The following is a 27,359-nucleotide window of genomic DNA, read 5'->3' on the forward strand; positions in this document are numbered from 1 at the left end:
CTCTGAAATTTGTACTGGAATTTTACGTATATCGTAACACTTATCAATAAAAATTGTTGGAAAATAAATAAAAAAGTCTTTCCTTTAAAGTTATACTTTAATATTATAATACTCCTTGTTTTTATTTAATTTTTAGCTCCCCCACTTTGAGGTGACACTGAGTGGAGCTCAGTGCCCGATAGAGGGCACTCTAGTTGCTCTTAGTCCGCTTTACCACCACAAAGCTCCGCCTTCACCAGCCCTTGTCTCTGCCCTCTCAGGTACTCTGCTCGGCTGATCCCCTCTCCGCCCCTCAATCTTAATGATCGGGCCAGTTCCTCGCTTTGAAGCATTGACAGCGGTACGGCTCCTCCTATTTCGGTCACCTTGCAGTGCTGTCGGAGGTACTTTCTGACGTTGGCGGGATTCTATGTGCTGATTGGAGGAGAGCGCTGCAGAATGTGACGGCACGGCGGCCATCTTTGTTGATGTGTCAGAGTCGGGGATGGATCTGCAGTGAGGGTACACCGGCAGGTGAGAGAGTAGCACCTTAGGCACCGTGTACCGGGGGGGTCATTGTTAGGGCGGGCTGGGGAACGGATCTGAGTACCGGAAGAGATAATAGTGATATATATATATATATATAATATATAGTGATATGGGGGGGGGGGGGGGGGTGTGACTGGCACTGAGTGATATGGTATGGGGGGGGGGGGGCTGACACTGAGTGATATGGAGAGGGGGGGACTGGCACTGAGTGATATGGAGCGGGGGACTGGCACTGTGTGATTATGGGAGGGGGGGCTGGCACTGAGTGATATGGGGGGGGGGGACTGGCACTGAGTGATATGGGGGGGGGGGACTGGCACTGAGTGATATGGAGGGGGGGACTGGCACTAAGTGATATGGGGGGGGGGACTGGCACTAAGTGATATGGGGGGGGACTGGCACTGAGTGATATGGAGAGGGGGGACTGGCACTAAGTTATATGGAGGGGGGGGGGCTGGCACTGAGTGATATGAAGGGGGGGACTGGCACTAAGTGATATGGAGGGGGGACTGGCACTGAGTGATATGGAGGGGGGGGGGGCTGGCACTGAGTGATATGGAGGGGGGGCTGGCACTGAGTGATATGGAGGGGGGGGCTGGCACTGAGTGATATGGAGGGGGGGGCTGGCACTGAGTGATATGGAGGGGGGGGCTGGCACTGAGTGATATGGAGGGGGGAACTGGCACTGAGTGATATGGAGGGGGGGACTGGCACTGAGTGATATGGAGGGGGGGACTGGCACTGAGTGATATGGAGGGGGGGACTGGCACTGAGTGATATGGAGGGGGGACTGGCACTGAGTGATATGGAGGGCGGGGGGAGACTGGCACTGAGTGATATGGAGGGCGGGGGGAGACTGGCACTGAGTGATATGGAGGGCGGGGGGAGACTGGCACTGAGTGATATGGAGGGCGGGGGGAGACTGGCACTGAGAGATATGGAGGGCAGGGGGAGACTGGCACTGAGTGATATGGAGGGCGGGGGGAGACTGGCACTGAGTGATATGGAGGGCGGGGGGAGACTGGCACTGAGTGATATGGAGGGCGGGGGGAGACTGGCACTGAGTGATATGGAGGGCGGGGGGAGACTGGCACTGAGTGATATGGAGGGCGGGGGGAGACTGGCACTGAGTGATATGGAGGGCGGGGGGAGACTGGCACTGAGTGATATGGAGGGCGGGGGGAGACTGGCACTGAGTGATATGGAGGGGGGGGAGACTGGCACTGAGTGATATGGAGGGGGGGGGAGACTGGCACTGAGTGATATGGAGGGGGGGGAGACTGGCACTGAGTGATATGGAGGGGGGGGGAGACTGGCACTGAGTGATATGGAGGGGGGGGGAGACTGGCACTGAGTGATATGGAGGGGGGGGGGAGACTGGCACTGAGTGATATGGAGGGGGGGGGGGAGACTGGCACTGAGTGATATGGAGGGGGGGGTGACTGGCACTGAGTGATATGGAGGGGGGGTGACTGGCACTGAGTGATATGGAGGGGGGGGTGACTGGCACTGAGTGATATGGAGGGGGGGGACTGGCACTGAGTGATATGGAGGGGGGGAGACTGGCACTGAGTGATATGGAGGGGGGGGGGGAGACTGGCACTGAGTGATATGGAATGAATGAATGAATGAATGAAATACTTATATAGCGCACAATGCGAACTGAATCGCCTCTAGGCGCTGCTATGGAGGGGGGGGGGACTGGCACTGAGTGATATGGAGGGGGGGGACTGGCACTGAGTGATATGGAGGGGGGGGGGCCTGGCACTGAGTGATATGGAGGGGGGCCTGGCACTGAGTGATATGGAGGGGGGGCCTGGCACTGAGTGATATGGAGGGGGGGGGGCCTGGCACTGAGTGATATGGAGGGGGGGGGGGCCTGGCACTGAGTGATATGGAGGGGGGGGGGCCTGGCACTGAGTGATATGGAGGGGGGGGGAGACTGGCACTGAGTGATATGGAGGGGGGGGGGGGGAGACTGGCACTGAGTGATATGGAGGGGGGGGGGAGACTGGCACTGAGTGATATGGAGGGGGGGGGGAGACTGGCACTGAGTGATATGGAGGGGGGGGAGACTGGCACTGAGTGATATGGAGGGGGGGGGGAGACTGGCACTGAGTGATATGGAGGGGGGGGGACTGGCACTGAGTGATATGGAGGGGGGGGGGGAGACTGGCACTGAGTGATATGGAGGGGGGGGGGAGACTGGCACTGAGTGATATGGAGGGGGGGGAGACTGGCACTGAGTGATATGGAGGGGGGGGGAGACTGGCACTGAGTGATATGGAGGGGGGGGGGAGACTGGCACTGAGTGATATGGAGGGGGGGGGGACTGGCACTGAGTGATATGGAGGGGGGGGGGGAGACTGGCACTGAGTGATATGGAGGGGGGGGGGGAGACTGGCACTGAGTGATATGGAATGAATGAATGAATGAATGAAATACTTATATAGCGCACAATGAGAACTGAATCGCCTCTAGGCGCTGCTATGGAGGGGGGGGGGGACTGGCACTGAGTGATATGGAGGGGGGGACTGGCACTGAGTGATATGGAGGGGGGGGGACTGGCACTGAGTGATATGGAGGGGGGGGACTGGCACTGAGTGATATGGAGGGGGGCCTGGCACTGAGTGATATGGAGGGGGGGGGCCTGGCACTGAGTGATATGGAGGGGGGGGGGGCCTGGCACTGAGTGATATGGAGGGGGGGGGGCCTGGCACTGAGTGATATGGAGGGGGGGGAGACTGGCACTGAGTGATATGGGGAGGGGGGGGGAGACTGGCACTGAGTGATATGGAGGGGGGGAGACTGGCACTGAGTGATATGGAGGGGGGGGGGGGGCCTGGCACTGAGTGATATGGAGGGGGGGGGGAGACTGGCACTGAGTGATATGGAGGGGGGGGGGGAGACTGGCACTGAGTGATATGGAGGGGGGGGGAGACTGGCACTGAGTGATATGGAGGGGGGGGGAGACTGGCACTGAGTGATATGGAGGGGGGGAGACTGGCACTGAGTGATATGGAGGGGGGTGGGAGACTGGCACTGAGTGATATGGAGGGGGGGGGGAGACTGGCACTGAGTGATATGGAGGGGGGGGGAGACTGGCACTGAGTGATATGGAGGGGGGGGGAGACTGGCACTGAGTGATATGGAGGGGGGCGGGGGAGACTGGCACTGAGTGATATGGAGGGGGGCGGGGGAGACTGGCACTGAGTGATATGGAGGGGGGCGGGGGAGACTGGCACTGAGTGATATGGAGGGGGGGGGGGGCTGGCACTGAGGAATCTGATGTGAAAGGAAGTTGGAGGAGGGGGGCACTGAGGGGTCATGACATCACTTCCGGGTTACTCGACCCAAGACCCGATCAAAGACGATTCCGGGGACGGGAAAGCCCTGGCGGCTCGCGGAAGGCTGTTTACCTGCACCGCCTTCTCATTCCTCTTACCAAGTATTGTAGAGTGACCTGATTGGTCCCCCATTTTTTGTAATTTACTGTATGTGTATGTAGGTGGTGGTGGTGGTCGTGCTTCAAGGCATTTTTGTGAATGGTTGATGAATTTTAATGCAATTGTCTTGTATGTTTTTGTAATAAATTTTATTTGTAATTTATATCTGTGTTATACCTATAACGTCCATCATCTACAAACCTAATCTTTGAAATACCTGCATCGGTTGTTAGAAAGCCGACCGTCGGCCCTAAAAAAATGCTACCGGGTGATGTGTGCAGCTACAGGCATCAGCCGGTACAACCCTATGAAGCAGAAGACTGCAAAGTTGCGTTATGTCGGCATCAAGGGGTTGATTGAACAAGCTGAATGTAGAAGCCGATTGGCTACCAGATCGTACGATTTTCGCTTAGTCATTATTGTTGTCCGAAAATGCAATACAAATACATTACAACACATGACATCACTTCCGAATTTTTATTTTTATTTTTTTCTGTGAGAATTTTGGTGACTTTTTTTAACCTATTCAATTTCTACTTGAGACTATTAAAGTGGTTGTAAACCCTTACAAACCACTTTGACCTACAGGTAAGCGTAGACTAAGGCTTAACTGTAGGTCCAAGAAATATCTCCTAAACTGTACGGTTTAAGGGATATTTACCCGAACACAGCCACCGCTGTCTACGGCGCATGCGTCGTAGACAGTGGCGCACTGGGCAGGCCGCAGATCGCGGCGATATGCCGCGAGTGTCGGCTCCCGTGCGCATGCGCGGGAGTGACGTCATCGCTGCTCCGGCGAATCACAGCGCTGGAGCAGCGTGACCTGGAAGTCACTCCGGGATCCATCGCAGCGGCAGACATGAAGACGGAGGACCGCTTCGGGCGAAGCGCTCTCAGGTAAGTTATTCATAATGAGCTAGTATGCTATGCATACTAGCTCATTATGCCTTTGCGTTGCAGGTTGCTTTTATTTCCCCCCCTCATGGGTTTACAATCACTTTAACCACTAGCCTTGTTTTGAGATTTTGGTGTTTTAAACTTTTTTTTTTTGCTAGAAAATTACTTAGAACCCCCAAACATTATATATTGTTTTTTTATTCGAACGCCCTAGAGAATAAAATGTCGGTCATTGCAATACTTTTTTTCACACCGTATTTGCGCAGCGGTCTTATAAGAGCTCTTATTTGGAAAAAAAATTCACTTTTTTGAATAAAAAAATAAGACAACAGTAAAGTTAGCCCAATCCTTCTTCTTTCTTTTTTTTTTTTTTTTTTTTTTTATATTGTGAAAGCTAATGTTACGCCAAGTACATTGATACCAACATGGTCATGCTTCAAATTTGCGCCCACTCGTGGAATGGTGTCAAAACTTTTACCCTTAAAAATCTCCATAGGCGACGTTTAAAAAGTTCCACAGGTTGCATGTTTTGAGTTACAGAGGAGGTCTAGGGCTAGAATTATTGCTCTCGCTCTGATGATGTAGTATAAATGGTACTAGTCACTGGAAACACCTGAACTCAGTGGTGTTGGCCATATATTAGGTGTGATGGTCAGGTCATGGCACAGCATTGTCTTGTGACCTTTCCTTTAAATCGTGTTATTGCTAAAACATGTTACCGGTATTTCCCTGATCCTGACAAGCTGTACTTGTTTCCTCTGGCACAGGAGCTCTTTTGTCCGAGGATAATAAGAGTTTGTTGGCTCGTCCTCCTTCGTCTCAGAGCCTGCTCGGATAATTGCTTTCTGTGGGGCGGACGTCCACATACAAACAAAGCTACAGCAGCATATTCCATTCTGTTTAGATAATTACTGCAGCAACTCTGGCAAGGCCGCATGGAATTCTCATTGCTGCATTCCTACAGCGAGTGTCAGAGATATGGGGCTCCAATCAGTGCAGAGGACGGGCACTTGTACATCAGGCTTTATCACCTAGATAGAAAATGCTGTCATAGAAATGTCAGTGTTACTCAATATTAATCCGTTTCCTGTACAGGTTTGGTATACACAGCGCTGATTGATTGGGATTGGACTTTTCTTTTAGGCTCCCTGCACACTGGAGCTCATAAACGGACGTTTTTGGGAGTTTGGGCGTTTTTATTTTTATTTTTTTACAGCTCATAAACCCCACCCCTATGTTATCCTACGTGTCCATGCACACATGGACGTTTTTGGATGTTTATCAGCAGTGGAGTTTATGGCCTGTTTTCTGAACGCCATAAAATCGCGTTCAGGAGTCGTTTTTTTCTGACCTCAAAAAACGCTAAACGATGATAAACGCTCAAAAATGCATTACTAGCGTTTTTAATTGTTTTGATCCATTGGGGAAAAAAAAAGAAGCTAAAAAACACTAACACAGAAACGCTAATAAACGCTATTGCAAAAACGTTAAACGTTGAAAGACTCACTGCAAAGCTACTGCAGTTTTTATAACGTTATTTTAACGTCCAGTGTGCATGGAGCCTTAGGCCTCATCTTCACGAGGCGGATCCGCTTCCACGGAGTCCGCCTCTGTCCGTCAGCTCAGAGGGAGATCTCTCCGCTGAGCTGGCAGATGACAGGTCCCTCTGCTCATTGTCGAGCGCCGCTGGTTTCTATGGTGCGATCAGATGAAAACGGACATGCTGATCTCACCCAATCCGATCTGGCAGCGACTAGTTTGAGCGTAGGGCCATCCGTCCGCTTTTAGTGAATCGGGCCGGGTCGGATGTCAGCGGACATGTCGCCACTGACATCTATCGCTCCATAGATTAGCATGGAGCGCCCGTTCAGGTCCTCCTGACAGGCGGACCTGAACGGTCCGACAATGTGAAAGGGGCCTTAAGGTTTTCGTCCTAAATTGGAACTCCAAAAAGTCATATAAACCTGCTCATTAAATTCTCCTTTATTGTGGTAATGGCCCTTCAAAAGTTATTTTCAATTCTTTTAAACCTATAGCTTTATTTAAAATGGTTGTAAAAGCAGAAGCTTTTTACCTTATTTCATTCTCTGCATTAAGGTAAAAAAATCTTCTGAGTGCAGCTCCTCCCCATACTTGCCTGAGCCCGATCTCGATCCAGCAATGTACATGGGAGCAGTGGCTCTCTCCGCTCTCATCCTCCTCCTCATTGTCTCAGAGACAGCAGCAGGAGACTTTGGCACCCGCTGCTGTCAATCTCAGCCAGTGAGGAGGGAGCCAGGGCCAAGCTGTGTTCCGTGTCTCTACGGGAGTGCGCGTGCTCACAAGTGCCTCCTATAGCAGGTTGCTTGCTATGGTGGGTGCTCAGCAGGGTTGGCCAGGAGCATCGGGTCAAGAGGAGGGGCATAACATGTATGGTATTAAACCAGTGAAGGTTTTAACTCTACTGCAAGGATAGATTTTATTTTTCCATGCCATGGGGGACATTTAATTTCACTTCCTGTTCACAAAAGAAAATGGTCTCCACAGTGATGGAATTCCATATATCTGTTGAAAGACTTTCTCTTTATTCCTGTTTTGGGAACGACTCAATTTTTTTTTTTGATTTCCCATTAACAATAATTGCCAACACAAATTTATTGAGTGAATTTAAGGCCGGCCATACATCATTCAAATCTTGGCCAGTTCAGCAGGCACCAGCCGAGATTCGAACCATGTATAACCATATATTAACTCCCTTCCTGGGAGAATACAATGGCTCCACAGGAGGGATTCCTACATCAACACTGTCTGTTGATGGGGGGGATCAAGCGAATTTCTTTCCTGCAACCCGTATTTGCAGGAAAGAAATTTGCACAGTATATGGCCAGCCTAAGGCCTCTTTCACATGGCCGATCCTGTCAGTTTTTCAGGTGGACCTGAACGGATGCTCCATAGAGGTCTATGGAGCGTCGGATGTCAGCGGTGACACGTCCGCTAACATCTGACCTGTTCCGATCTGAAAAAGTGTGATGGAGGAAAAACCTACTTTACCATCCATCATCGGATCGGGTGACGACGGACACTGTAGTCCGTCGTCACCCGATCTCCCATAGGGGAGAGCGGCGCTCTGACAGGTCCGTCCCTGTGCAGTGTGCATAGATGAACCTGTCCTCTGCCTGCTCAGCAGGTATCGGAAGAACGATCCCCCTGCTTAGTAAGCGGATATCCATGGGGCGGATCATCAATGATCTGCCCGTGTGAAAGGACCCTAGGGCCTTGTTCACACAGGAGTACTACTGTTTATACCTGTGCAATGGCCTAGTTAGCCTGCATGGGAATGCACAGGTAGTCCCGTTTATGTCATGTAGGACATATTGGCTCCATGGTCACAGCTGCTGCTCCCAAGTACAAACCATGTACTTTTGGGGTCCATGAATCTGTACCCACATTGCTGTCAGATTGGAAGCACTGGTTGTGTATGTGCAGCCATTGTGTCTCAACTGACAGGAATCGGACTTCCTGCATAGGGGTGCACAGGACACATGAGCATCCCCATGCAAGCCTCTCTATTTGTCCTGTTTTGCCATTTTTACCAAAAATGAAATGTCACAAATTCAGGAATGTCACCAGACCAGGAGTAGAGAGGACATTTTCCAATGGGAACACTAGTTCTGGTAACACTAATGGATTTCCTCACTTCCCGTTTTGGCCATGGGACAGGAAGTGAAGGGAAATCTCCCCTATGGGACACAGATGGCTAAAAAAACTGATGATTATAACCCTTCCTTACTCTATCCCAAATGTGGGGGGGGGGGGGGGGGTGGAGTTTTGCCTATAGTTCCACTTGTTCTAGCTATAGGGAAGGAAGTGAAGGGAAATCTCCCCAATAGGGCACAAAAGTTAAATTGAAAAAAAAGAAAATAATCTGACAGAGTCCCCTCCCTTACCTTATCCAAAAGATTTTTTTTGTTTTAAAGAAATAAAAAACTGGACACAGGGCACAGGGGACCCCTTTACTACAACCAGCACCAGCTGATTCTCCTGTCTTGCCCAAACCATATTATTCCTTAATGAATGCTTCTGTCTGGACAGTGTTACGGGGCACTTTTTTCATAGTCGTAGTACCCATGTTTATTACGGTACGTTTTTTTTTTCATTTCAGGTTGTTTTTTTTTAACCAGTAACTGTCATGGACATCATTACAAAGCTTTTAGTACACGAGGGGCTGCAGATTACAAATAAATTGCTTTATGAAAAGTATACAATTTTGGCCGTTCATTGTGAACATCACTTTGTGTATGAATGAAGTCTGTATGGATGTTCTGTGTTTACCTTGTAATAATGGTTGATGATTTTGTTGCAGAGCTACATTTTCTGAAGATATGGAGGAACCTGGTGGTTTTTGTGAGGACAGTCCAACACCCCTGGATGACCAGTCTGTTGCCCCGAGCTGTAATGGCGATTTGGGATCAATAAAGGAACAGCAGCCTATTGCAGAAGAAGAAGGGAGCAAACCTCAGGAGGAATCGGTCGGCGATTGTGGGCACTCCTCATCAGAAGACATCGTTGAAATATGTGAACTTCAGCAGCCGGTCCAGCAGGAGCCAGAGGCTGGAACTGAGCCCTGTGACTCCGACTGTCCAGATTCTGCACAAGTAGCAGCCGTGCCTGAAACCTCATCAAATGAGGAAACGGAAAACGGCATTCCCGAAATTTCTCCCGACAGGGAGACTCCAGATGTGAAGGACGATGACATAGAGAGCCCAGACACAGAGAGTCCATTTAATACAATCAGCACCAAAGAACTCCTCTCCAAAATCCACCTTCCATTGTCTCAGGAGACTTTACTAGACGAGATTGAATCTGAGCTCCAGTCCACCGAAATTGAGCTCAAGCAGCAAAATGGATTGACGAAAGGTGGGCTGGCGCTTTCTGTGCTAGAGCACTGTGTCCAGGAGAAGTATCTTCAGCAGGAGAACACCATCAGAAGGTAAATATCTCAAGTCCTCGTGCTAATGCTTATTGCTCGCTTTGCTGTGTTTAATGGACATGGCAGGTCCAAGGGGTAGGCTGAGGAGGTGGCTACCTTGCGTGCTTTGGCAAGAGCCGAGCATTAAATAATCAGGACCTGCAACCCTTGCTGCTAAAGTAGTTCACAGCCCATGGTTGTAGAAGGGTGCATATTGGTCTGTTTATCTTGGGTGCTATAGGACCTTGTCCTAGCACTGTTTAGGGGTTTGTTGCTTTAAAGTGAACTTGGCCGCCGAATAAAAGCCTTATGCCCATAATCTGTATTTTTTTTCCAATGGAGAGGAGAAATGTTAGAACCTTTTTGTTAACTTTTTAGTGCTGCTTTCAAGGTTTATGAGTTCATTGGGATGAGAATTGAGGATAAATGATGCCAAAGTACATAGCTAGAAACTTGCAACTGCTAAAGGTTTTAACCCTTGTCTGTTTTAATAAAATCAGATGCTTTCATTGCTCTCTGTATCCCTGTTAAAAAGATTCCTTTAGGCTGGGTTCACATTAGCTGCGGCTCACATCTAGGGGTGCAGTGCGTCCCTATTCACTGTTTTAGGTTTACCTGAAGCTGACCAGAAGACACACCTGATCCTTCTGCAATTCTAACGGCGGCAGCCCCGGAGGTGTGTGAACCGAGCCCATTGACAGCCTGTCACACTCTCCTGCCATGCGAACTGCATGCGGAGAAAATGCATCCAGTTTGCATCATTGTGAACCCAGCCTTAAAAGACAAGTACGGGCAAAGCTTTGTTGGACATGTTTCTTTTCTGGGTCACAGGAGTGCCCTTACTTTTTTGCTCTGCTGTGACTGAGTCAGTTGGACCACAACTGACAACTGATAATATTGTCGGGATCCACCCCCAATGCCTTCTCGGCAGCTACCTTACACGGCTGAAAGCCAGAGCCACCCGCTATCGCCCTTTCTCCGGCCTGATGCTCCAATGACCACTGGAGGAGCAGAGAGAAGGTGACTGACAGCTTTGAGCAGACCAGGAACTGAGCGATCAGCAGTTGTGAGATTGCTCAGTTCTTAGTTGGAGCCGATGTAGAACAGCTGCAGCATCACACCGATGCTCCAGCCTGGAGATGAGTATGTAGATTTTTATTTTATTTTTTCCCTGAATCCAATGCCTTTCCTTTTTAACTTCCTGTCCTGATGACTGAACAGGAAATCGGGTGATATCTCCCTAATTAGGACCTCAATAAATTGAAAGCGATTTCAATCCTTCCTCACTGAAACCAAAGATGAAAAAGTATTGTCATATTTGGGCATTGAGGTAGCATTATACAAAGGTAGTGCCAGCCAATAGTGAGACCAGTGCTGGAAAAAGAACAGGGTCCTTCAGCACCCAAAACAAAATGGTTAAAGTGGTAAAAACATTGTTTTGTCTTGGCTCTCTCGCGCGCTCTGTCTCGCGCGCTCTGTCTCGCGCGCTCTGTCTCGCGCGCTCTGTCTCGCGCGCTCTGTCTCGCGTGCTCTCTCTCTATTAAGGTAACCCCCCATATCCCTAAACACCCTAGCCCCTGTCACTGATCCAGCATTGTCTGAGCTGCGGAACCATTCCTGTTCTCACAGGAGGCACTGAGGGCAGCTGTCATTCGAACTCCTGTGAGGAGGGAGGGGGAGTGTGACACTGTGTGTGTCTACGGACGTGTACAGCCCAGTTTAGGAGCATGCATGGATACCTCCCACAGCACCCAGCTTAACAAGGAGGCAGACGGCACCAGCAAGGGACTGCCAAAAGAAGAGGGTTGGGTTTTTTTTTTTTTTTTAATCCAGAAAATGTTATCCTTCACTATCACTTTAAGTTGCGCTCCCCCACATGAGCTGTGTACTACTTCAGCAGCATAATTTGCTGGTCCTGTTCTTTTTAGACCTCTTTTCTGCTGAAGCGGAAAAAAATAAAATAAGTGTTGAACTGTAACCCTATGCGGTATGTACAGTCCTCTACATTTCCTTTTCATTTGTTCATCTCCGATTACATAAAATTATTATTTAGATATGAAATTGATGAGCACATCAACAATGTTCTAGACATAAAGTCAAACTGAAAGTGCAGTAGAAATGAACCGTGTAGAGCAAACCACAAGTGTACAAAACCACAAGAACGAGACTCAAGAAAATTCTGTTATGAGCAGTAAAGAAAATCTGTTGGGGGGGGGTGGTGTTGATGTGTTCCCTGAGGCTTGTCGGACCCCCGCAGCAGACAAGGGCAATCCTAGCTCAGTGCGCTTTAGACAGTCTCCTTTTTAAGCTTAAGTCTCGGTTCACACTAATGCAGTGCAGGATTCGCAGCGATTCCTGTGCGCTTTCCACACTGCATCACAATCGCACTCCCTTCATGCGAACATCTGCGGATGTCAATGTTAATTTAGCGGCACGCCAACAACTATTTTGAAAAATGCAATTCTATTGAATTCCAGTCCGACAAGAAAAAAGGTGCATGCATCTTTCTCATGTGGGTGCGGTGTGATTTGAGCCATAAAAAATAAATGGCCTAACATTACATTGCAAAAAATCACTTGTGATTTGAACAGGAATCCTGGGAGATTCCTGTCTGAATCACATGCAGTTCCACACACAGCATCAGTGTGAACCCAGGCTGAAACTGAAGTTTAGAGGGAGAGATGAGGGCGCTATGGTAAAGGCTGGGTATTTGGTCCTTAGTAGCAGTGGAGAGATGGCACTGAATGCAGCTCTTTGTAGAGAAGAAGCAGCTCTGGAGGGTCATAAAGGAAAGAGAAAGGCACCTCTAAGAGCAATGGTTAAAAGATTTATTACAGGCACAAGAGGCCATAGGCATATAATAACTTGTTCTCATGCAGATCGCTGTAATCCTCTAAAAGGTAAAAAATAATAATAAAAAAAAAGTACGATAAAACACCGACACCATCCACTCCCCCTTCCAAAAAAAAGAAAGCATTGTAAAAAATAAAATAAAATAAAAATGGTAAAAAATAAAAATAAATTACTGACACAGTCCACTGTCACATGACATGAAAAAATAAGTAAAAAGTATCTGTACTTGTACTCTGTCTTAAAGTGGTATCGGTGCAGCCCTTCTGTTTTCTTTCCATACTTTATTTTAGACTTCATCTCTGTGCTTTTCTATTTTTCTATGCATTGCATGCAGGTTATGTCTGGTGAAAGGGGCTGGCAGGGTGCAGCTTCTTAAAAACATCACAGCGCCCTGCCTCGGTACTCCTCAAGCCCTCAGTCCTGATGCAAGCAGCCTAAACACTCTTGGGGGGGGGTGGGGGTTAAAGCGGAACGCCACCCAAAAAGGGGAAGCTCTGCTTGTCTGCCCCCCTCGCTGCCACATTTGGCACCTTTTCTGGGGGGGGTTGGCAGTGGGTACCTGGTTTTGACAAGTATCTGAACCCACTCCCGGCTCTGTTTGTCGCAGCGAATTGAGCTGACAGTTTGGCCCCTCTGCTTCCCCTGCAGCATTCTGGGACACTACACAGGTGCCAGACTGCAGCCCATTCAAAAAGCGCAGCATGCTTCTTGCATGCACAGTAGGAAACCCTAAGTAAGGCTTACATGGGATACTAATTGAAGGAACTGAAATCCAATGAGTGAGCCAGGGACAGTCAGGACAGAGAGGAAAGAGCTAAATGAAGCTGGACATCCTCCAGCCAGGAAATGAGACAGGCTCTGTGTGACCTGCTGCAGCTTCTAATGTATATTGTGAGAAGCTCACAGTGTGCAGTAAAATCGGTATTAAATAATGCCAGTACAGGAGAGGAACTGGTACAAGTGTGCAAGACTTTGTTTTTTTATTCCTGACTGATGTAACGGTGGCTGATGTTGCCTTTTCAGTGAAGACCTTATTACTTCATAGATATGTAGAAGTGAGTGTTTTCCCCAGAAGTGACTGTTGCAGGTCTTGGAATGGATGGGGTCGGGTACCTGCTATTGAAATCCTATTCTTATGAAGCACTTTCCACACCACAGCAGGTTTGCTGCAATGACAACACCTGAACTAAGAAGTGCCTGCATGATGATTTTTCCTTTTTTTTTTTTTTTTTTTTTTTTGACAGCACAGACAGTAGTTCTTTCAGAAATTTTGAAAAATAAGCCCTTTTATCAACTGCAGGAAATGCTTGCTGGCTATATACAGTGCCTTGAAAAAACTATTCACACCCCATGTTACAACTAAGGATAAACTCAGGCGTGTTCACAAACGGCACGTGTAGAGCCCGCCAGGAAGTCGGCATTGCGAAGTGCTAATCACAGGCAGTGAGACATTGTCCCAATGTGCGGCTGCAGAGATCGGGAAACGTCTCGCTGCCTGTGATTAGCGTTCCACAGCGCCAAATTCCTGGCGGGCTCTGCACATGTCGTTTGTGAACACGCCTGGTTATAACTAAAAACTTAAATATATTTTATTGGGATTTTATGTGATGGACCAAAACAAAGTGGCACATAATTTTGAAGTGGAAGGAAAACGATAAATAGTTTTCAACATTTTTTACAAATATGTGAAAAGTGTGGTGTGCATTTGTATTCAGCCCCCTTTGCTCTGAAAACCCTAACTAAAATCTAGTGGAACCAACAGCTGAAGTTAAACTTTGCAGAGCTCTGAGAGCTGATTGGAGGGAAGGGACACACCCACCTGCACACAAGAACAGAGCTGAGGCTGTCGTCACCATTTTTCTCTTGGTGTCAGGAAAACTTGTCAGAAGGAAGGAGGCAGCACCGAAATGACACTTAGGCCGGCTATACACTGTTCAAATGTCAGCCGGTTTAGCAGGAACCGGTCCAGATTCAAACCGTATATGGGTAGGCTGAATGATCGCTCAGTTTGGGTACAACCAGCATGCTGGGTTTTATTTGAGATTTTTGCTAGCAGCTGCTATAACCTCTAGCAATAATTATTGTCTTCTCCTTGTGGAGATGTCTTCCCACACCAGGAGAAAACAAAGGCTTCACAGGTGAGATTCTCCTATCAACACTGACAGTTTAAAGGTGTTGTAAACCCTTGGCGTTTTTCACCTTAATGCATTTGGGTGAAAAACCTTTACTGCAGCAGTACCTCCGAGAGCGAGCACACCAGCTCTGGCCTGTGTCTCGTGTCCTGATTGGATAGATTGATAGCAGCCTAGCCATTGGCTTTCGCTGCTGTCAATCAAATCCAATGGTGCAGGGGGGCGGGGCTGAGTCCTGCTGTCTATGGGAACAGACGCCACAGCAGGACACCGGAGGACAAAGGAAGGACCAACTCAATATTGAACCCTACGAACGAAGACAGGGGTGCCATTAAAGTTCATGTGTGTATAGGCAGGTGTCCCAATACTTTTGAAAATGTAGTGTCGCTAAATGATACTGGACGTCCTCTAGAGGGAAAATTGGGTGGGTTCTTTCTGCCTTGCTGCATCTTCTAATGTACATTGTGAGAAGCTCACAGTGTGCAGTGAAATCAGAGTAAGCCATTTCAGTACAGGAGAGGAGACGGCACAACTGTGCAAGACTGAAGGGAAGGCCGGGGTTCAGATTTAACATGGAAGAATCTGATGACAGGTCCACTTGCATTCAGACAGCCATTTTAATATTGGAGCTAAACCGTTCCTCTGAAAGGCAATCTATAGAAGCCGTACAGAAAAGTCAACAAGCGTTATCAGTGTGTAAATGTGTCAGAACGCCGTGGACTGTCACTGTGTATGTCTATGGGGGTCAGCTGTGTTTCCTTATTACTGAAGGATTAACATGGTAACAAATCTTCCTTTCATTAGTTTACCTCTCCGTACCACATGTAATCCAGAGGATGGCGGTAAAATTAATGGGCGGCGGATTAAAATGAGGAATAATTTGATTGCGCTAATGCGTTTTTGTAGCCTCTTAGGACTGAGCGGGTGATGCACCAGATTTATGTATAGCGCCTCTTTACTCCATTTATAAAGGATTTGGAGGATAGAAAACCCGTTTTAACCCCACTTGCTCTCTGCGGCTATTTTTCACACGCATGTTAAAATCTGAATTTTGTTTGCTAGAAAATTTACTTTTATTTTCTGAAAGCAGAGGTCCTGAGAAAATAAAATGCAATTTTTGTTTTTTGTTTTTTTTTCGTCACACAAGTTTTACTTGGTCATTAATCAAATGGAATTTTCTCAAATTTTTTTACTAAAATACATTTTAGTTCACACAAACACAATATAATAGCCATTTTGTTTATCATACAATATTAACTACTTTACCCCCCTCTTCATGACCAGGCCATTTTTCTCAATACGGCATTGTGTTACTTTGACAATTGCATGGTCATGGGACACTGCTGTACCTAAACAACATTTTGTTTTCCCACAAATAGAGCTTTATTTTGGTGGTGTTTCGTCACCACTTTTTTTTTATTTTTATTTTTTATTTTTTGCACTATAAACAAAAAATAACAATTTTGGAAAAAAAAAAGTATTTTTTACTTTCTGCTATAAAACATATCCAAAAAAAAATAGTAAAAAATCTAATTTCTTCATAAATTTAGGCCAGTATGTATTCTGCTACATACTTTTGGTAAAAACATAAAAAAAAAAAAAAATTTAATTAAGTGGGGATGCACACAAAATTTCGGCCACCGAAACATATCAGCCGAAAATGGCCCGAAAAAAACGAAAGAGAATTTTTGCCGATACTGGTGCCAGAAATGGGGCGGGGCCTGCTGGGCTTGGCCCTGCCCCCAGTGCCGCCCATCACAGGGTTGTTATTCCGTCTGTACTCTCTCCTCCCCTCCCTCCTCACCCATGCTGCAGTTAGCCTGTCGGGTCTCGCTGTAAAGTCCCCCTCTCCACAGCGGTGGCTGCATATGGCTCCTCAGCCGATGTCTAAATCCGCTGTGTGTATGTATGTATGTGTGTGTGTGTATATATATATATATATATATATATATATATATATATATATATATATATATATATATATATATATATATATATATATATATATATATATATATAATTTGTATGCCTATATGTGTATGTTTATGTGTGTTTGTATGCCTGTGTTAAGTGTGTGTGTGGTTTTTATATGTGTATGTTTATATGCACTGGTGAGGCACATGCAGGCTACATGACGGCACTGGTAGGCTGCTGGGCCCAGTGAGGCTGCATATGATGTGCACTGGTGAGGCTGCAGTCAATTTCGGTATTGGTGCTGTATGGTTATCGGTTTTCGGGATCAAGGAAGATTTATTTTCGGTATCGGTTTCGGCACCAAAAAACCCATTCGTTGCATCCCTAATATTAGACGTATGTTGATTGGTTTGCGCAATAGTTATAGCATCTACAAACAATGGGATATGTACTGGAATTTTTATTTATTACTAGTAATGGCGGCGATCAGTGACATTGGCTGGGAAGAGGTTAAAGTGATTGTAAAGTCTCATATATTTTTATATATAAAAAAAAAAAAAGAAAAGTATACACTTACCCGCTCTGTACATTTGGTTTTGCACAGAGAAGCCCAGATCCTCCTCTTCTCGGGTTCCTCATTGGTGCTTCTGGCCCCTCCCTCCTGCCAGGTTCCTCCTCAGCAAGCAGCTTGCTATGGGGGCACCCGAGCCACAGCTCCGTGTATCCATTTAGACAGAAATCTGGGGTTCAGCCCTGCCCCCTCTCTCTCCTCATTGGCTAATTGACTTTGACAGCAGCGGTAGCTACAGTAATGGTGTCACTGCTGTGTCTCAGCCAATCAGGAGGGAGAGTCACAGATGGCCAAGGCACTCATTGACATCTCTGGATCGAGATGGGGCTCTGGTAAGTATTAGGGGGGCTGAGGGGGGGCTGCTGCACAAAAAAGGCTTTTTATCTTAATGCATAGAATGTATTAAGATAAAAAGCCTTCTGTGTGCCTAGCCAGTGTTTGTGTAAACAGGGTGGTGCTTTCACTAAGGCAAGTAATAGATTTTATTCCCTGCTCTGCAGGGGAAGAATATCCATTACTTCCCCTGCTGACAGGACAGGGCTCTGTCTTGTTTATATAGGCAGCACTCTGTCATATGTAAATCCCAGACGATCAGTTGATGCCGGTGGTAATCCATTGACTGCTGTGTTTAATCTCAGCACAGCCGGGTGGCTGGTAGTGCCAGATTATTTATCTAGTATGTGATTCGGCACAGCAGAGCCGCCTTGCCGCCGTACATCTGTGTTCTACGGCTAGCGAGAATTTCACCACTATCTGTTCTGGGCCATTTTTCACATACATGTTCAATTCTCTAACAAATAAAATTATGAATTTATTAGAACACTCAAACATTATATAGTTTCTGAAAACAGAGGTCCTGGAGAATAAAATAGTGGCTGTTCCATTTTTTTTTTTTTGTCACGCAATTTGTTTTGACAGTTGTTAATCAAATGCAATTTTTTCGGGAAAAAATATATTCCCCAATTTTGTTTTTGAAGATGTTATGTCCAGTAAATAGATACCAAACAGTCCTCAGCGGGACTGTTGATTTGTAATAGCTGTGACCTCTAGCAGTTTCATGGAACATGTCCCTAGTCTTTGACAGTTCGACTCCAGTCTTCAACAACTCTTGTAGCAGTCGCCCCCCTGCCCCCCCCCCCCCTTTTTTTTTTTTTTTGTAGCAATACATACAATAATATCGCATGGGCCACTGTGGTGGTATCAAGAGTTGTACTTCTGGCCTAATATACCTTATATATGTTGACAACCAGTGCTTTAAGGTGATCATTATAGAGTTTATTGTGAACAATGATGCTAGAATTATTGCACACTCTTTTGCGTGTATTTATATTACTATTACAATATTCTTATTTTATTGTTTTAACCATTTTTTAGTTATTGTTTTTGCCTTTTGATAGATTTGGGCAGGTGACAGGTCCTCTTTGTACAGAGTCCATATTCCCATCACATGTGTTCCTGAAATGAGCTCTCAAGGTACGGGTGCTGTAGCAACCACCAGCTGGATATGGCAACGTCCAAAGTTTTCTTCCCCTTTTTTTTTTTTTTTTTTTTTTTTTTTTTTTTATTGAAGAAAGATCACATCACAAACAGCGTTAGGTCCTCTTTGTAGCGACATTTGGGTTCTCCCTTACCCCCCCTGAAGCAACTAACCAAGCTCAGCACATGCTTGGTTAGCTGCTTCCCTGGCTGTATCTCTTAAAGGGAAATGCCACTTTTGTGGGAAAGAAAATTAACAAATAAAAAACATTTATGTGAATAAACATGCAGAGCTGATAATGTGTGTAATTCACAAAAGCATATCAGAATGTGAGTCTGGGTGCAAAGTGTGTCCTAGGCTGGGTTCACACTGCAGCGGTTTGAGAACGGATGTGATTCGCACCGCACTTCTGTGCAAATCACATCCGATCTCTGTGCGATGCGAGTTCAGCCATACAGATAGTATGGCTGAATTCGCATCGTACACGGCCCAAACTCGCACAGGACCCTTTTTTTTGGTCCGCAGCAGAATCGGATCGCATGGGTGTTCACACCATGCGATCCGATTCCTGTCCTAGTTTGCAGATCGCACTGCGATATGCGAACTAATCTGGGGGTGTCATTAACATTTCACTTACACTCCCAGCATTTCGCATAGGGCAGTGTGAACTGCCGCCGGGAGGTATGCGATGTGGGAACCCGCCGCGGATTTGCGGCATTCCCGCATCGCTGCAATGTGAACCTAGCCTTAAAGCGGAGCTCCACCCTATTTTATATGTTTAGCTCAATCACAATGTCTCTGACATTGTATGAATGTCAGAGACATTTATACAAAGATGAAAGTATATCATAAAATATACTAATCTTTAATATTTAGAGTCCATATTGGTATCTATAAAGAGTTCATACGGATAAAAGTATAGGGTATAGCTATTATATCCGGATCTCTGTATTACTTTGTGATATACTCTGAGATGGAATCAACAATCTGGCCGGTGCCTTCAAATATATTGCATAGTATAAAGAAAGACATTTAACCTAGTATATGCAATTGCGAAATAAGTCACATTGTCATTGAATGGTATGTAAAATTACCTTTCCTTTTCAATCTGCAGTGCTTTTATTTTCTGTATAATGCAATATGGCAACCTGGAGGTGTTCTGTACACAGATTCTGCTTGTGTGATTGGCTCACTGATTTTCCCAGAAGTCTGCACTAAGATACAAATCAGATTTCGATCACCCCCTGCAACAGAATGTCATATTTGGTGAGATACTCCCAAAAGGAAAGTGCATCTAAGGGAATGCAGCCCCTGCCACTTTCCTCAAATGTAGCGGCTGATTGATAATTACAAAATCGCTCCTATACAGGTTTACTTAGCACATGGACACAAGACAAACCGCTGTATCTTCAGAATAACACAAGGTAGAAATTTGCCATAAAGTTGAACCACATCCCGCTCGGCCTATAGCAAAATGACTGCCAGGTGGTGGTTTCATTATCCTGACTGTCATGTGACGTCCAGTAGGATAAGCCGCTCGTGTGCGCCCCTGACCCACCGCATCTCCGATCTCGGTAAAGAGCCTTTGACTTAGGCTCTTTACCATGTGATCAGCTGTGTCCAATCATAGCTTATTACATCATAACCAAAAATTGGCGGTCATCGGCTATGCCTCTATTCTCACTGACAAGGGGTGAGTAGAGAGCAGCGGATCAACAGCTCTCCTGACGATTATCAATGCAGAGCCATCAAGGATGCCCACAAGTGCCCACCAGGGATGCCCATCAGTAATGCCTGTTGGTGCCTCTTCCTCATCAATGCTGCCTAGCCGTTCCACCCATCAGTGCTGCCTCATCAGTGCCTGTCAGTGAAGGAGAAAACATACTTATTTAGAAAATTTTGTAACAAACATTATTTTTATTTTTTATTATTTGTTTAGAAAAAATTAAAAAAACCCAGCAGTGATTTAATACCACCAAAATAAAGCTCTATTTGTGGGCAAAAAAATAATAATTTACTATAGGTACGGTGTCGCATGACCATGCAATTCTCATTCAAAGTGCAATAGCACTGAAAATTGGTGGGCTTTCTCCCCCGATTGCTGTAAAAGTGATCACTCTTACACCGGGTAGATAAAAAAACAACAATTCTTTAAAATAAAATGAATACAAATCAGATTTTTATTTTTTTTATTTTTATTTTTTTATCAAATTTATTTTAATAAAATTATTTTTGGAGTAAAACTATCTAAAGATAGTTTTCTATTTTAAGATGCATTAATAATTTTAGTTTATTCAGCATGAAATGGAGCTTAGTTATATAGGCTATATTCTGCAATATTTATATTTTTGGTAAACTCATTCAATGAACCCAAGCTCTGAAAGGTGAGATAACATGCACTGCATTGATGCATTCACACAATTTCACAGTAACCATGAGATAAAACAAAGTTCAAGAATATTCCCTTATCGCATTGTTTTGCAAATCAGTGTACACTACAAACTGTATGATTGAATCGGTTCTCTTATCACTGTTTTACTAACCTGACAGCTTATTATCCTAAATAGGAAACCTTCATTTTGTTTGCAAATATTAAAGATTCTAACTACAAGAATTAGACCCCATTCACACCTGAGCATTTTGTAGCTTGAAGCCTGAAGCTACAAAACGCTGGAGGGGAAAAAATGTATTATTCTCAATGGAGATGGTTCACATCTCCACTCCATGTCGCCTGAAGCCAAACGCCTGAAGCTCAATCAAGTTCCGGACCCTTTTTTTGTCGCTCGAATTGAGCAGATTTGGGCGTTTTTCTTCTTTTAACATTGGTGACCTTTTGCCCTGCACAAATCGCGGTAAAAAATGCCGCAAATCGCGGTAAAAAACGCCACAAAATCGCGCGATTTTCTGCTTGAAAACGCTACGCTCAGGTGTGAATGCAGCCTAAGAGCCCATTCACACAGGGGCAACACGACTTGTAGGCGACTTGATCAGGCTACTTGGACACGACTTGACAGCGGCGACTTGGGACGACTTCAAAACGACTTGTGATGACTTCAAGCGCGACTTGGGACGACTTACAAGTCGCCCCAGGCCAGGCGACTTTTGCCGCGGCCAAGCAGAGAATGAGCTCAAGGGGAAACTCCACGGCAAATTTCTGAAAAAAAATTGGCGTGGGTTCCCCCTCCGAGAGCATACCAGGCCCTTAGGTCTGGTATGGATTCCAAGGGGAACCCCCTACGCCGAAAAAACGGCGTGGGGGTCCCCCCCAGATCCACACCAGACCCTTATCCGAGCACGCTACCCGGCCGGCCAGGAAAGGGGGTGGGGACGAGCGGGCGGCCCCCCCCCTCCTGAGCCGTACCAGGCCGCGTGCCCTCAACATGGGGGGGTGCCTTGGGGGAGGGGGGGCGTGCGGCCCCCCCACCCCAAAGCACCTTGTCCCCATGTTGATGAGGACAAGGGCCTCTTCCCGACAACCCTGGCCGTTGGTTGTCGGGGTCTGCGGGCGGGGGGCTTATCGGAATCCGGGAGCCCCCTTTAATAAGGGGGCCCCCGGATACCGGCCCCCCACCCTATGTGAATGAGTATGGGGTACAATGTACCCCTACCCATTCACCTGTGAAATAAAGTACAATAAAACACACAACACAGAGAAAAAGTATTTTATTGCACAGCCGGGGGTCTTCCGTCTTCGGGGGTCTTCTCGCCGGACTCCTCCGCTATGTGTGTGTAGCTCTTTTGCCAGCGGAGGAGTCCGGCTTTCTTCCTCCCCGCCGCCGGCCTCTTCTCCCGACTTCGGGGGTCTTGTCCCCCTCTTCGGTTCTTCTGCTGGGCCACCGCGCCTGGTCCGGTGGCCCGGTCTTCTGTCGCCGTCTTCCGTTCTTCTGTCGCCGCCTTCGGTTCTTCTGCCGGGCCACCGCGCCTTCTTATAGCTCTTTTACAGGCGGTGGCCCGGTCTTCCGTCGCCGCCGCCGCCGCCGCCGCCGCCGCCGCCGCCGCCTTCCGTTCTTCTCCTTCTTCTTCTCCTGGAGATGTTGACTCGACGAGCTCTCCGGCCACAATGCCAGGGACGCGCTCCGCTGCCTCTTATATAGGGACAATGGGGCGGTGTCACATGGGTTGATGTCACATGGGTTGGTCACATGGGTTGATGTCACATGGTGACCCCCGCCCCCTTACCATGTGACATCAACCCATGTGACCAACCCATGTGACATCAACCCATGTGACACCGCCCCATTGTCCCTATATAAGAGGCAGCGGAGCGCGTCCCTGGCATTGTGGCCGGAGAGCTCGTCGAGTCAACATCTCCAGGAGAAGAAGAAGGAGAAGAACGGAAGGCGGCGGCGGCGGCGGCGGCGGCGGCGACGGAAGACCGGGCCACCGCCTGTAAAAGAGCTATAAGAAGGCGCGGTGGCCCGGCAGAAGAACCGAAGGCGGCGACAGAAGAACGGAAGACGGCGACAGAAGACCGGGCCACCGGACCAGGCGCGGTGGCCCAGCAGAAGAACCGAAGAGGGGGACAAGACCCCCGAAGTCGGGAGAAGAGGCCGGCGGCGGGGAGGAAGAAAGCCGGACTCCTCCGCTGGCAAAAGAGCTACACACACATAGCGGAGGAGTCCGGCGAGAAGACCCCCGAAGACGGAAGACCCCCGGCTGTGCAATAAAATACTTTTTCTCTGTGTTGTGTGTTTTATTGTACTTTATTTCACAGGTGAATGGGTAGGGGTACATTGTACCCCATACTCATTCACATAGGGTGGGGGGCCGGTATCCGGGGGCCCCCTTATTAAAGGGGGCTCCCGGATTCCGATAAGCCCCCCGCCCGCAGACCCCGACAACCAACGGCCAGGGTTGTCGGGAAGAGGCCCTTGTCCTCATCAACATGGGGACAAGGTGCTTTGGGGTGGGGGGGGGGCGCACGCCCCCCCTCCCCCAAGGCACCCCCCCATGTTGAGGGCACGCGGCCTGGTACGGCTCAGGAGGGGGGGGGCCGCCCGCTCGTCCCCACCCCCTTTCCTGGCCGGCCGGGTAGCGTGCTCGGATAAGGGTCTGGTGTGGATCTGGGGGGGACCCCCACGCCGTTTTTTCGGCGTAGGGGGTTCCCCTTGGAATCCATACCAGACCTAAGGGCTTGGTATGCTCTCGGAGGGGGAACCCACGCCAATTTTTTTTCAGAAATTTGCCGTGGAGTTCCCTCTTGAGAGCTGATAATTCTGTCAAAGTCGCCTCCGTATAGACGGAGATCCGACTTGGAGGCGACCTCCATTGAAATCAATGGGTACCGGTCGCCTACAAGTCGGATAGAAGTAGTACAGGAACCTTTTTTGAAGTCGGAGCGACTTCAGTAGCGTGCATTAACACGGCTCTCATTCACTTACATTGCTTTTTAAATGTTGTCCGACCTGAGGCGACCTGAGGCGACTAGGGGCGACCTGAAGTCGGATCAGGAGTTGCCCCTGTGTGAATGGGCTCTAAGTCTTTACATTTTAAAGAGCACCTGTCATTTCAGATCCATCATGGCAGCGCCTGTTAGCAGGCATCCACTCACCTGCTGCCGCCACGTCCCTCACCTTGTTATATCACTGCCGCATCACCAGCCGTCCCATTAAAGAGGAAGTAAACCCTGATGAGTTTACTTCCTCTTTGATTCCCTGCAAAGGTAAAGCATAATAGACTACTATGCATCGCATAGTAGTCAATTATGTGTCACTTACCTGACACAGGAGCCAGCAAAGTCACCGTAGACAGTGGTGCCTGTATTTTGGCAAATATCTCCTAAGCCGTGTAGGTTTAGGAGATGTTTCTTGGACCTACAGGTAAGCCCTCATCTAGGCTTACCTGTAGGTCAAAGTAGTTTGTAAGGGTTTACAACCACTTTAACCACATAAGGACTAGCCTCATTTTGAGATTTTGGTGTTTACATGTTTAAAACAGGTTGTTTTTTTTTGCTCGAAAATTACTTGGAACCCCCAAATGTTATATATTGTTTTTTTTTCTAACACCCTAGAGAATAAAATGGAGGTCATTGCAATACTTTTTTTTTTTCACACCATATTTGCCCAGTGGTTTTACAAGCGCTTTCTTTGTTCCAAAAAAAATAAATAAAAAAAATTCACTTTTTTGAATAAAAAAAATAAGACAACAGTAAAGTTAGTCCAGTTTTTTTTCAATATTGTGAAAGATAATGTTACGCCGAGTAAATTGATACCCAACATGTCACGCTTCAAAATTGCACCCGCTCGTGGAATGGCGTCAAACTTTTACCCTCAAAAATCTCCATAGCCGACGTTTAAAATATTTGTACAGGTTGCATGTTTTGCGTTACAGAGGAGGTCTAGAATTATTGCTCTCACTCTACCGATCACGGCGATACCTCACATGTGTGGTTTGACCGCCGTTTTCATATGCGGGCGCTACTCACGTATGCGCTCGCTTCTGCGTGTGAGCTCATCGGGACGGGGCGCTTTAAAAAAAAAAAGTTTTTTTTTCTTATTTATTTTACTTGATTTGATTTATTTTTTCACTGTTAAAAAAAAAAAAAATGTCACTTTTATTCCTATTCCAAGGAATGTAAACATCCCTTGTAATAGAAAAAAGCATGGCAGGTCTTCTTAAATATGAGATCTGAGGGGGGCGTGGCCTGCAGCTGCATGGCGTAGGACGCACTTTCCATGAGCTCCGGCTATCCTATATCCTCTATACCATCCTTGTGGACTAATTTAACCTTTTTTCGAGGCATAACATCCTACCCCTCCTGGGAGAACACCCTGCGCTCATGTCGCCGCCGAAGAAATCTCAGGGCGCGATCGCCAGGCTCGGAAAGTTCCGTGCGGATGCTCCGGACCTCGCAGAGGAAGATGGCGCCGCACCAGGCCCTGCCGCGTAGAACCCCCCCTCAGGTGCCACGGCCCGTATCCTCGAGGCTGTCACTCTCTGCCGCACCTCCCTTACCTCTAGGATTGAGGTGGTTAAGGTGGACATTTCACTCATCTGCCAAGATTTACACAAGTTGAGGGAGAGGGTGGGGGAGACGGAGCGCAGGCTTGGGCAGGTGGAGGATGATATCCCCCCCTTCAAATCTCCACTGAAAGGCTGCAGCACCAACTGACCGCTGTCCTGCGCAAACAGGACGAACTTGAAAACCGAATGCGCCGCTGTAATCTCCGCTTTGTGGGACTGCCTGAAAAGGTGGAGGGCTCCGACCCCCCCTGCTTTCCTTGAACGCCTACTAATTGCAAACTTTGGCCGTGAGGCCTTCTCCTCCACCTTCGTGGTTGAGCGCGCCCATTGCCTGGCCTCGAGACCCCCGCCTCCAGGCGCTCCACCGCGCACTTTTATTGCAAAGATGCTGAATTACCGCGACCGGGACGCAGTCCTGCGCCTCACCCGCGAGAAGGGCAACATCCCCTACGAGGACAAGCGCATAGCGGTGTTTCTAGATTTCTCGGCCGAGGTCCAGAAGAAGAGGGCTCAGTTCACTGAGGCCAAGCGTCAGCTCCGTATCCGCCACCTGGCTTATACGATGATGTTCCCTGCTCGGCTCAGAGTTATCCGTCATGGCAAGACCCACTTCTTTGAGGACCCTGCTGCTGTGCTTTCCTGGCTTGAACAACGCCCGGATGATCCCCCTGCCTGACTCTGATGGCTTTTTTGATGTACTTCAGCTGCCTTATTTCTGGCCTCTGCGGTCGAGGGACAGTCATGATGCGAACCGTGAGTAATCCTGAGCTCCTGCTGCTCTCTCCTAAAACGAATGCCCCTCGGTCGACTGGTGTGCCCCACGATGCTTCGTGCGAGCCCCTGCTCATGCCATCTATCACTATTGTCCTGCGTCCTTTGTGTCCCCTTATCCCACAGACGAATTTGTAGCCGGGGCTCTGGTTATGGCTCTCGGCCAGGACTTTCCTATGCTGAGACTTCCTACCCGGCCGCACAGCACAATTGACTTTTGTTCCTCCCTGTTTCTGGTGGGGGGTGCACGTGGTCACACACATTTTTTACACCTGGATGCTTCCTCTATAGCCCCTCGTGCCCACGTGCACTCCCCGCTGGCACTTCAAGTTATGTTTCCCTGGCCGGCCTCAGCTCTCATGTACTTTATGGGCTGCTGTGTACTCTGCCTGCCTTGCCGATCCAGTGTGGGCAATGTTTAGATACACGTTATCACACTCAGATTTTGTCTGATGTTTCAGTTCTACTTTTTTTCTGTTTGTACTCATCCAACTATGTCTGCCAATTGTTCTACTGCTTGACTATGTGTACCAAGTATTAACTGCACTGTTTTTGGGTTCTCTTATTGCTGTGGGGGAGGCTTTTGGGTATGTGTGTGAGGTGTGCCCACAGTGGGTGGGGGAGAAGCTATCACCATGTGTACTGCCCTCCGTGGGGGTCCCCTCCTGGTGAGCTGTGGGCTGGGGCGTAGCCACCGGTTTCCACAGCCCCATCATGTGATATTTGCTTGTTATGGCAACCCTTAAGGTAGTTACTTGGAATGTGCGGGGCCTGCGGGATAGACCTAAGAGAGTGGCGGTGCTGTCTCATCTTAAGCAGATTAATGCGGATATCATGGTGCTGGTTGAGATGCATATTA

The 27,359-nt window shown here is 47.7% G+C and overlaps 1 protein-coding gene across 1 annotated transcript in view; it reads left to right on the plus strand.

Moving 5' to 3' along the window:
* Nucleotides 1-252: 252 nt before the first annotated feature.
* CCDC186 (coiled-coil domain containing 186) overlaps nt 253-27,359 on the plus strand; it is a 143,128-nt gene continuing 116,021 nt past the window's right edge. Inside the window, exons 1-2 of the mRNA XM_077454981.1 lie at nt 253-513; nt 9,214-9,840. Of these exons, the coding sequence (XP_077311107.1) occupies nt 9,233-9,840 (608 nt within the window). The 5' untranslated portion in view covers nt 253-513; nt 9,214-9,232. The remainder of the gene's footprint in view (nt 514-9,213; nt 9,841-27,359) is intronic.

This window comes from Lithobates pipiens, unplaced genomic scaffold, assembly GCF_037356315.1.
Source record: "Lithobates pipiens isolate NorthernLeopardFrog02 unplaced genomic scaffold, aLitPip1_a1.2 Scaffold_25, whole genome shotgun sequence".
Lineage (NCBI taxonomy): Eukaryota > Metazoa > Chordata > Amphibia > Anura > Ranidae > Lithobates > Lithobates pipiens.